This window comes from Poecilia latipinna, unplaced genomic scaffold, assembly GCF_001443285.1.
Source record: "Poecilia latipinna isolate Pla-1442-1.1 unplaced genomic scaffold, P_latipinna-1.0 Scaffold1641, whole genome shotgun sequence".
NCBI lineage: Eukaryota > Metazoa > Chordata > Actinopteri > Cyprinodontiformes > Poeciliidae > Poecilia > Poecilia latipinna.
This window is the reverse complement of record NW_015114257.1, coordinates 1-12512: the sequence shown is the minus strand read 5'-3', so window position 1 is coordinate 12512 and position 12512 is coordinate 1. Positions and strand designations below refer to the sequence as shown.

The following is a 12512-nucleotide window of genomic DNA, read 5'->3' as shown; positions in this document are numbered from 1 at the left end:
AGTCCAGATGTACTAAAATCTTTTGTCAATAAAAATACAGACCATATACTTTCTTTTTATCATTAATTTTTAGGTTTATCTTTCTAGCCTCATTTACCAACTAATTTATTTTACACATCTATTTGTCAAGCTTCCCCCTGTCCAGAGAAGCTGAAGTGCCTCTTAAAGCCTTTTAAAAAATTATAAAACAGCCATACTCATGCACAAACATCCACACAGAGCCATGCTTTAGTTTTGTTCCTAGGCTTACCACGCGCTACTTCACAGGGAGAACATATTACATTTCTACCACTGTTTGGATGCAATCATTTTCCTGTGACTAGTGGGTTTGCAACCATCAATTTCACCCGCTGAGAGAGACAGAGACAGAGACAGAGATAGAGACGGAGCAAGAAACGAACAGGAACAAGTAAAAGTGATGGATGAATGTGTTGTCATAGAGGTTTGAGGAGTAAGGGGATGTAATTGGGAGAGTGGAGGTGGGATGAGTTGAGAGAGAAATCAACAATCAGGTAGGTAGAGGGGTAAAAAAAAGTGTACAATGAGTTGAGTGAAAGAGAAAAATATAGGAAAAAGTGATATTTTTCTGTGTCCTTTGGTGCATTTTTATATACCAACAGGAATATAATGCTTTTAATCCCAAGATTAAAATCATATTCACATCCCTGGAACATTTAGATTTAAAATAACTTTTGTTTAACAAACAAGTCAATTTTTGATAGCAGGCATCTCATACATCCATCCATTTTCTTACACCCTTGTCCCCAGTGGGGTCGGGATGGGTGCTGGTGCCTATCTCCAGCGAGACATTTCAGGCAAGAAGCGAGGTCACCCTGGAGAGGTCACCAGTCTGTCGTAGGGAACACAGAGGTAGACAACCATGCACACACACACTCACACCTAAAGAGAATTTAGAGAGACCAATTAACCTGACAGTCGTGTTTTTGGATTGTGGGAGGAAGCTGGAGTATCTGGAGAAAACCCAAGCATGCACAGGGAGAACGTGCAAACAAGACACCGGGCCGGGAATCGAACCCCAGACCTTCTCGCTGCAAGGCAACAGTGGTATCAACTGCACCACTATGCAGAGGAGCATCTCTCCAAAGGTAATAAAATAATAATTTGAAAAAAAGGTTTTATGCTTTTGAAGAAAAGTCATTAATTTAGAAAACTGTGCAATGTGGCAACCAAAACAGCTGCATATACATATGCGGTTTCTGCATGTGTATAAATTATTGGGTGTTTGGTTGCAAAAACAGAAAATATAAACATCACATGGCTACAGTTAAATCTTCTCTCTAAAAGTGAGACATCACTTTTAGAGACAGTTAAAACTCTTGAAAAAGTACAAAATCATTCAATGTCAAGGGTCAATATGGATATAAAAGTTTTCAGAATTAACAATGTATAGTATTTTGCAGACAAAAAGTAAATAAAATAAAAGTAAAGTAAAGTAAAAGATGAAAAATTGTGAGATGAGTTTGACAACACCGGGTTGTATCTTTGGTCCCATGAGCCACCACGGGAATAACCTGACCACAGCTTTAAACCCAATTTGAAAAGTGTGTTCTCAAACTGTCAAGTGTGGCTCACGCTGCTCCTGGCGCTGTGGCAACGCTCCCAGTACACCACAGACAAAAGATAAAATAAGTAGGTTTGTTTGGTCCACAGACAGTTTACAGATTGGTTTCTGCAACGTTGCAACAACCTGTTCTGTTTTTTTTTTTTACTGTGCTGTTAGTGAGGCTTTTGTAATGTCATTCCCTTGCTCTCAAATTCTTTCATTGCTTACGTGTGTATGAATACTCAGATTGTTAAAGGATAAAAGAAATCCACAAAGCAACTGATTTTTACCTTACAGTATTTTTCTCATTCATAACTAATGAATTTTCAGCAGGTAATCAAACAAGGAAAAAGATTTCTGTTTACTTCTCCTCATCCTTTCTCATTCTCTTGTTAACACACATACACACGCACACATGAGGTCTTTCGCAAGTTGATGAGTCGTTCAGTGGCTGCACACTCAAAGTTTATGGAAAAACACCGACTGCAATAAGTGCGGAATAAAACTTTGCTCAGGGGACGTAATGGGCGCTGCTATGTATCAAAATTATTGCTCCCAAACACAAATACCAGCTCAGAGAAGAAAGCACATAATGACTCTGACCTGAGACTTTGCTTTTAATTAGTATTGCTAGACTAACAGTTACTGTGAAATTAATCTGGGGAGCCATAAACTGCATGCTGGGATTTGCATAAAAGAACACACAGAGTTGGAGATTTATTTGGATTTTAAGAACTATTTAAAATGAATTTATGCATCCCAAATTCAAATATACTGGAACTTGGCCCACATCATATCAGATCACAGTGTGTAATTCTGCTCCATCATGAGAGACTTTTATTTGTGTACGAATTATGATCTCTTTCTGTCTGAAGAAACTAAATGCTATATATATGCTGATTTCTGAGGACGAGCGTCTAGGAATGATGTGACGGACAAATGGAGCTTCATTAAATCCTCATTACTTCAGCTTCACGGAGCTGGCATTTCTGTATTTACTGTCCCGCTTCTGTGCTTTCCTTTGAACAGGAGTTAACGTGAAGAACAATCAATAATTCAGTCATATTTTAGACTCTCGCTCTTCTTGTCTCCTTCGGAACGTTGTGTTTATTGGGCACAGAAATATTCATGGAAATCATTTGTCCATCCAGCTTTTTTTTGCCGTCTCTGCTGCTATAGAGCTTTGACTCTAACAAGAGCTGTTTGCTCTGCCTAACGGTAATAAAGATTCACACAGAGAGACACACTGAGCAATCAATGGGGGTTTTTATGCCACTTAGCTTCAGAGTGAGGATATGTTTTCTGCTTTAAGCACTCTCATTACCAGACCAGCTTTCCCTATAATGACTTAACCTAAGACGATAATTACCAATAACATGCTTTCTCCCTCATTTCATGTTGAAAAGTTAATTTGCTGTCTAAGTCATTTCAAAGGTACTGATCAGGAATATGCAAATTCTGATATTCTTTCATTCTTCTTGAGGTATGGCTGTATAAAGCACATCTTTATTAAAAATAAACGTGTATGTTAGGTAGAAGTGTTGGAAAAAAAATGTCTGGACTTTCTTGCAGCGATCATGAATTGACCAAAGCTGGTAGAGATCATCAGTACCCAAAAATTGTTTTACAGCAATGGGTTAACCAACAAACCAACTTACAACATATAAACAGAGTGGTCAAGTGTTTAACATGAACAGCCATTTTTCACATCTTCATACACTAGAACTTACAAATAAGCATGTTTTCTTGGTTTAATATATTACGCATAGAGCAGAATTTGCCCTACAGAGGCATAAAATTGCTAGACTGCTTATTCATTCCTGCATTGTTCATGTCTTTTAGCCGGCTGTGCTAAAAAAGATGTTTTAGCAATATATTCAATATAATAATAATATTTACTATCGCATGCCAGCACATGACCACAGTTCATTATTTGGGTGAGTTAGGGAGAGTCAGACTTTCAGTGGATAACTGAGTAAATAACATTTGTTCCGTTTTATTTTTTTGAGCTTTAAACCAGTTTATCATAATGAATGTAGATTTGGGAATGTACATGAGACTGTTGTTTTAGAAACAGCAACAAATCTGATCAGTGCATTTCTATTTATAAGTCACTTACTTCAGGTCCTAGTCTGCTATAACTTTGTCTATTTGGATTCTCGCCCTCAAGTTTGGCAATAGCGCAGCATTGCTGCTGATATATTCAGCGCACACGTTTAGACCTTAGATCAAATCTCCTGTTCAATACACTCTATTCAACAAGTAACTAGGTTGTCATCAATTTATTAAGTGTATTATTTATCTCATTAGAAATCTAAATCAGGATTCATGTTCAAAGAGAAACCATGAATATCTAAATTCTCAATTAATCGAACAGTGCTTTTATTTTGAAAAAATAAAATAAAAGTGCATTTCTAAAGTTATGGGGTTTAGAAGTGATTGAACTGGTTCAGCGCTCACCTATTGGGAACAAATCCACTGCATTTTTACTTCATGATAAAGAAATGCATCCCTCTCATTGTCCAGCCCATTCCAGAGCATAGGATTATATTTTTTATTCATAACTCTGCTCAGAGAGCTCTTGCCAGCAAATAAGGGTTACAGACCCTGCCTGTGTCCTGCAGTGAGTGCAGACCCTTTACCCACACAACATCTTTCTCCTGACACCCCAGGGAAAGCAGAAGCGGCTGGCTGCAAACTTGCCATTATTGTGGAGTAAAGAAAAGGATGGCAAATATTTATCTTTGAGCAGATTGCTGTGCGGGCCCTGCATACGAAACAAGCCTCTCTTTTCAGAGTCCCGCTGAGTGAGAATGGTGTAGGATGTCACATTGTAGTTAGGGGTGCTGGAATGGATGAGTAATTGGTGTTTATACAAGGGTGAGTGTTGGTGTGTGAATTTGCTCAAGTATATATGGGATCATAAATGGATTTTGGTGAGAACATCAAACTGTGGCAGTGTGTATGCCTTCTCCCGAGTGAATAACTGGCTTACCCACAGCTTTGCAGGTCTTTGAGGCAGGGTCCATTTCGTAGCCTTCATAGCACTCACATTTATAATCCCCTTTGTAATTGATGCAGATCTGACTGCAGGCATCTGGGTTCTCACACTCATCTATGTCTATGGAAAGAGAAATATAAAGAGAATGTAAATTGATGCAAAAATATATATAAACTAGCTACAGACAATGTAATATATTTTCAGGATATTGCTTATTTAGAAAGTATAAGGAATTTATTAGATTCACAGATTACACTTTTCCTGATCAATACCAATTTCAGATTTTGCTTGAAGTCTAACTTTCCAATTCTGAATGCAAAGAATAAAAACAAATCTTTATTTAACCTGCTCATCACCAATCAGAGACGATCAAGAAAAACAAAAATAAACTAAGTTAAATCTTCTTATAATAGTTCAAAATATGTTTAGTAAGAAACAAGACAAACATTAGGCTGCAAAAGGAAACGATAGACTGAAAAGGAGAGTAATTTCATTCATATATTGTGAGCAGCTGTGAAGCTTCCCATAAGACCAGAATCATTTTGATGAGGCAGAGAAAAAAAACCTAATAAATCAGTTGCATCTCTGTGTGTACAGGAGAATTCCCAGACTCATAGTCTTGCCCATCTGTGCCTCCTGATGCTTTGTCCTTCCTCCCTGTCTGTGCACCACTCTATCTGCTCTGCTCAAAGACATTGCTATACAAGATCATCTAGTTGAAAGCACCCCAGCACAAGCACAACTGACATTTTCCAGTTTGCCTTTCATGTTTGTTTTCTTTACATGTAGATGGATTGGAAAATCTCACTAGAATTCAGTCAACAAAGAAAAGAAAAACCTTCAAATTTGTTTTGTGAAAATGCAAGTCTTTATTAACAAAACATTCTTTAATATTTATTAAAGGTCTTGCTGAAAATTATTCACCCCAGCCATTGTTTCTCCACATATCTAAAATCAGGTTTCAGGGGCAACAAGATGGAGAGGGAAGCCACACGTTCCCCTCGCAAGTGACATCCTCCAGCTCAATATTGGAGATCCCAAGGCGTTCCCAGGTATGATGGGATATATAATCCCTTCAGTGACTTCTGGATGCCAGGGAAGACACTGAGGGGGGATCCCAATGAGATATTCAAACCATCTCAACTGACTGCCTTTAATGTGGAGAAGCAGCAGCCCTACTTTGAAGAAGATATTGGCATGGATATCGCAGAAATCTATTCCCAATCCATGGTGAAATTTGACAAACTCTGTTGCAAACAGCAAACCCAATAATATTAATTTTGTGTGAGCAACATTTAGAGTTGCAAAACAGTGCTTTCCTAAATATTAAAGATGCTCGTCGGAATGGGGTCGACAAATTCTGAGACTGGAGTCATTAAAAGCAGCAGTTTGTATGTTAGAGAAAAAAACCTGAAATATTATCACATGATTCAGTTTGATTTGTTCCAGCTGCTAGTTTGTGTATTTTGATAATAAACATAATTTAGAGTGGGGGATTATTAATTTTAGGTCTAACTGGTCGAGGTTAAAAATATGATTGGCAAAACTGCTTTTTGGATTATGCATGTTTTATTAGAATAATTGAGGAGAGGTAGGATTCAGACTGGGTTCCTACACAGAGAATCAAAGGGTCACAATAGACAAGCAATTTGAATATAGAAGGTATTTTTTAAGAAAAAAAAAAAAAAAAAAAAGAGGAATGAAAAACAGACTAAAAAGGTTTAGATGATATTTTGACTGGATGAGCTCAGACAAGCACCCAGGTTCACGCCATTAAAACAGCAGTATTCTGCATAAAATACTTTCTTTACCTCCACAAGTCTTTTTGTCCAGGAGTTTGTACCCGGAGGGGCAGTCACACTCATAACCAATTCTCCGGTCTCTGCAGATGTGGGAGCACCCGCCATTGTTGTCTGCACACTCGTTCAGGCCTGCGGAGAGAAGAGCGGCGGGGCGGGAGGGATGGAGGAAAAAGGACGGACAAGTGAGCGGAGGAACAGAGGGAAGTGAAGAGCAGCTGAATATTGATGAAATAACTCTAGCAGATTTTTTGGTCAGAATAATTCAGGCTGCAAAGCACACAAAGAAAACGCTGGACAGAAAGACAAAGCGGCCCAGATGGTGTGTGTGGATAGTTTTAATCAACCTGCCAGTCAAGATAATTCTACCCTGTCAAGTGTGTCTGTATACATCAGAATTTCCATTCAGAAGGCCAGTAAGCTTAAAAGCCATAGAAATGTGGCAGAAAATTGTGTTTGCTTCAATTATTAGCTTGTTCATAGCTGGGGAGTTATGAACAGTTAAAGAACCCATTCTTAACCAGGTACCACTTCACTTTAACAGCCAAGAGTCAGACAAGCACCTCCACATTTCTTTTTGTCCATTTCCTCCTCTTTTTGTCTACAAGAAGACCTGATTGGATTCTCCCCATTTTCCCTTCCAAACCGTTTTACGTCTGTTTCTGCACCGCCGCTTATGTCCCTTTGTCTTTCAATCACCCTCCAGGGAACCAAGAGAGATCACTGCAGAGCTGAAGCTGGTACTTCATTACAGATTTACATTAAAGATTTAGGCTTAAGGCTACAGGTACAGCTGAGGGACAGAGACTTTGAGTGAGACAGAGAGACAATGAGGAAAGAAGCCAAGAATGACTAAAAACTTGGTTAGAATAGTCTTTAGGTGAAATTAAAGTCGTAATTCATCCTGTAATAAATGCACAAAAAAAATTAATCTGTCAGTTTTGCTAAAACTATTGTTCTGTTCATTTTATTCATGAAGGTGAAGATTAATAAATTATATCACTGAATTGTTTTTACTTTTAGTAATTTAATTCAAAAAGTGAAAAAAATATTAAAGAATTTCATTAAACATAGACTGATATATTTCAGTAATTTACTTATAATACATTTTGGCTTATAATCATTGGATCCGTAAAGCAAAAACCAACTGAAATATACTTTTGTGATGAATTATGGACATGTTATGAGGCACACAATCATGGGAAAGATTCCTGGTTTTATAGTTGCCCTGTACAAAAATACTGACACACCCAGGAGGGTAAGGGTAAGCCATAAAATGTCATTGTTAAAAAAAATCTCATTAAAGAGAGGAAAAGTGTTGTGGAAAATGGTGCAAAAACTAGAAAACTGCAAAGCAAGACCATTTGAGAAACTCACAAGATTAACAAGAACATACATGCTATCATTTCCTAGTTCAAAATGCTTTTAAAAGGTGAGTGGCATTAGCTGAATAAAAGTAAAAAAAAAAAAAAAGGTTTAGCACTACAGCAACTTTGCAGAAAGTTCTGTGGATGTTTAGGAGGAGTTTGTAATAAACTGACAAATGATTTCTAGGATTTAGCTTTGAAGGCCCATTTCAACAAAAATGAAAAATAAAAACAGTGCAGTAAAGACTTGAAATTGTTCAAAATATTAATTTGTGATGAAAATAAATTGTATGTAATATCAGTGATATTGGGTAATATAATAACAGCATATACATATCTCCTTACAGGTCAGAGTGATCTCGAAAGACAACCTGCCGTTATAAAATTGTCTATTCACATACAGTAAAATGACGACATACTCCACTTCAGAGAAAACATGGTACAGTGCAGCTTCCTGAGAAACTTAAGACACTTTTTTAAGCACTCTAAGACAATAACTTAATCTGAAATTACAGGAGGTTCCTTACATTTTTTTAAATAAAAAAAAAAACAAACAAACTTTATTGATCTCATTATGAGGTTGGATGTTCCATCTGTCCTTCTCTGTTTGCTTTGCATCCAATTAGAAATGTGTGATTAGAGATCAAGATGTGGTAATTATGTGTGACAAAGTGACAATCTGCATGACTCCTTATAGATAATGTAGTGCAGTCACGTTTTCCTGCTCAAGATTGCAGTAAGAGAGAGCAGGGCCTCTCCGTTCTTTGATCACGACACACAGCTGAGAAGTGTCCTAATTTACCCAGCCTTGATCGAATGAATCTCCCGTTTCCATGAGAAGCGACCACCCACACAATTTAGACTGCTCATACATTTGCAGGTATATCACCCTGGCACATCTGAGGTGGTGAAAACTGATAAGCCTCAGAATATCTCAGGGTTTTGTCTGTTTGAAGTGAGATGATCTTACCGCACTCTTTCACTGGCTCATCAGACCAGTCTTTGCAGTCTTTTACATTGTCGCACACCTTGCTGCTGTCGATACACTCTCCGTTCTTGCAGCGGAACTTTTTTGGTCCGTCACACTTTGTAACTGGAAAGAAAATGGAAAAAAAAAGGGGGGGCAGGGGGTTACTTTGTATTTTTATTTTCGAAAATTTAAATGAACTAAATTTGTTTAACAGTTTTTGTAGTCATAACAACCACTCAAAGTGCTATTACAGTAGAGTCACATTCACTCAGCTGGAAACAGAAAAATGAGCAAAATGTAAAATATGTATTTGGTGTTTGAGTGCCTTGATCAAGGCCACATTTACATGTGACCGTAAATAATTTCTGAACTGAACTGACAACTTTCTAAACTACTTCTCCCACTTGTCACACATTTAATTATAGCCCTGTTTCACTAAAGCAGCTTCTTTGACAAGTCTTCTGTATTCTCTACATGGCTAGCTGCGGACAGCTGCCATTCCCTGGGTTTTTACAGTTGTTTCACTCTCTATCTTTTCTGATGATGGTGCAACACAAGCTTTTGATGATGTTTTATAACATAACCTTGCTTTGAAGTTTTTCAAAGCCTCATTCCTAACTTGTCTGAAGTTTTCCGGGATGCAATAAAAAAAAAAAAACTAACTAAATAAAAAACATCTAAAAAATTATTGTGTAACCAACACCAACTTCATTTACTAATTCCTTGACTTCTGAATTATTTGTGAAACAAAAATATATTTAAAAACTGTGACAACCATATATAGTCTTTCTTCCATGCTACATTTATGTGTTATTTTGAGTTATTTTTAATCACTAAATCCTAACAAATTACATTAAAGTTTGTGGTTTTAAAATGACAAAATGGGTAGCAGGGATTTTACACAGCAGTGGATTTAAGACATTTTAAAGTTTATAATATGTGACATTTAGCTCCTTGTTATCCACTAAACCAACATATGTCTGTTAGTGAAATACTGATATTGTCTTATTGTTTTGCACAGTGCTGCAGTACAGGGATATATTTGGTTAGTCTAAATACAAAAAGATTTTTATTTTTATGTCCATACTCCTAAGTGGTCTTTCTTAGAGATTATCAAGCCATCTGAGATGTTTGTGCTGCATATCCCAGTGGAGCTCATTAAAAATATTAAATAGACAAATGTTTAGGGTAAATAAAGTAGAATCAAACAACTGAAGAAATCCTGAAGCTTGTTGCATGAAAAGAGATATTGCATTTGTGTTTAGCTAGAGAGAATAAAAAATAAATAAAAATAAAACAGCATAACTTAGATTTTAAAGCAAACATTTCAGTACCCGACTAAGAAGAAGTATGCATGTGATAAGTTACCATTTACACAGCCAGCCTCATCGCTGTAATCCGGGCAGTCGTGGACTTTATTACACTGTTTGGTGCCATGGATACAGGAGCCATCGCCACACTGGAACTCATCAGGTCGACATGTAAGCAGCGCTGAGGGGCACAAACACAACACAAGGAGCAATTAGCTGAACGTTAACATTTTCACAGCAAAAATAATTTTAAAATTGAGAGCTTGTTGAGGATGTGCAATTTTGTGCATTTATTTTCTATTAAATGTCAGGGTTTGCACATCTAAAATGAATCAATCTTCCAACCCTCATCTGCACACAGATATTCTCACAACACAAACAGAAAGAAGGGCGTGTTTGTGCTTCAATGTGCTAATACAGACATTTGTTTGGTCTTGTTTTAACAACGGAAGGAGGGTTTATTCCCCTCATTCATCTTTTTAACTGGCTTTTTAATTATTCATGTGCTGTGTTTTGTGCCAGCTCTACTGAAGCATGGGGGCAGACATGATCAATAACTGTAGTCTACAGAAATTAGCAACCTGCAATGACAGTGACCACAAAGATGGCATAAAACATGGCCACACATGGCTTACACACAAAAAAGTTGGTATTTAGACATTTAATTACACATTCAGATAAAGCAAATAAAATTCAGCATCATAAAAAAGGCATAAAAAAGGCGTCTGCATACTTCACAGGAGTTTAAGGCACACTGACTTAAACTCCTAAATAAAAATTCAAGACAAACCTAAGTGTTAATCCTAAACAAGCACAAAGTGCAAGAGATAATCCTGCTCCATCACAAAATGTGCTGATTCTCTCAGCCAAATCATTAAGATCTGAGCTCAGCTAATTATGATAATTCCTAAGGATGAATAGTAATGATAACGGATTGCCATCTGTGGAAGTGCTGGCAGCACAGAATATCAACTCGCGACCATTTCTCATTTACATTAACCTCCTCGCAGCCTTTTGACAGGGACTTCTGTCAGGACGTCTCCGAACTAACCCTCCAAATTTATTGGAAAAAAAAAAAAAAGGGGGTTGGGAGTCATTATTCCCAGAGAGGTGGAGGGGCCAATGCGGATTACACACAGATTCTCAGATCTCTGATTTACTTTGAAATGTGGCACCTCCCTTAACTGCTCCACAGTCTCATTTACATTACACAGAAACCCAAAACCATTACATCTTGTTCTACATAAAGCTCCAACCACCCACATTTAGTCTTCATGTAATGAGCAAGCAGGCAAACCGATTCCAATGCATATAACATAACCAGACCTTATCCATCATCTATGCAAGGATGTTGAACCTTCTTAATTAGCATAAGTCAGCTTTCCAATTATGGTTTGCATTCAGATTGTTTTGTTAAACACTTTTCAGTCTTGTTTTATTAATAAAATCAAGTACAGACCAAATTGTTTTTTATTCTAATTTTAAAGCTGTAACTCCTTCATGGCAGTGTTAGACCTGAAAAAATAAGCTTTAAAACAACTTTTGCAACTTCAGTGCATTTTCATTAGTGACTCAAGCAGCTTTAGAGAGTCAAAGTATTTTCTGCTTAATTAAAAGCCACAGGTTAATTATACATGTTCTGTTTCTAACAAAAAGGAGGACATAGAGTCACAAGTTAAATACTGGGACAGTCTAATCAGGATTAATTAAATAACAAATAGGCAAGTTTTTTTTAAAACAACAAATTGGTAGATAAGAATATAATGGAATCATATGACTTTTTCACTTGTTAAGGACTGACCAGTTACTGTCTGAATGGAAATTCTTAACCGTGAAAACAGATTAATAAACATTACCAGATTATACTCTCTGGTTAGGACACCATTGCTGAGGGAAAAAGACACATATCAGTATCAATGAGATTTAAGACACTATTTGAAAGAAAACTGTTTTCAAGGACATGTTGAGAAATGTCTGGTTCATCCAGTGGGGCAGTGAGAGAGAGCAAGACTTTCAGCAGGTAACAGGAAGTTACAGAAGTTCAGCAAACAGGACTCTGAAATTTGTCCTGTGTCATGCTCTGTTGGCATCCTTTCAAAATCTCACAGTTCAAATAGAAATCTACATTTTCTATAGATGAAAATGGCTTTTTTAGGAGTAATGTCCAAGCTAATGATGGTGTGTGGACGTCCGTCTAGATATTGTAGCTTGTCTAGTCATTGCTATTCCAATAGAAACCGTAGACCTTGTTAGCCTTATGTTACCTAGTAAGTCTATTTCGGCTCGTCTGCTGGTAACGAGCTCTTAAAGGTTTTCTGCTCTGCTGGTGGCAAACAAGGAGGAGGCAGATGAAAGCTTGTAGAACTTTATTCCTTTTCTTCGCAAGGCGAACAACGAACAACGAGCTGCACAGCTAGAGTCTCTAAAGCAGGGGTCCCCAAACTACGGCCCGCGGGCCGGATCCGGCCCGCCGCCACATTTGGTCCGGCCCCCTGAACAAT

The 12512-nt window shown here is 37.4% G+C and overlaps 1 protein-coding gene across 1 annotated transcript in view; it reads right to left on the bottom strand.

Annotated features, from left to right (window-relative positions):
- LOC106964222 (low-density lipoprotein receptor-related protein 8-like) overlaps positions 1 to 10192 on the bottom strand; it is a gene marked incomplete at its 5' end in the record, with an annotated part of 44002 nt that extends 33810 nt beyond the window's left edge. Inside the window, 4 exons of the mRNA XM_015059605.1 lie at positions 4560 to 4685; positions 6377 to 6496; positions 8702 to 8824; positions 10070 to 10192. Of these exons, the coding sequence (XP_014915091.1) occupies positions 4560 to 4685; positions 6377 to 6496; positions 8702 to 8824; positions 10070 to 10192 (492 nt within the window). The remainder of the gene's footprint in view (positions 1 to 4559; positions 4686 to 6376; positions 6497 to 8701; positions 8825 to 10069) is intronic.
- Positions 10193 to 12512: the final 2320 nt, after the last annotated feature.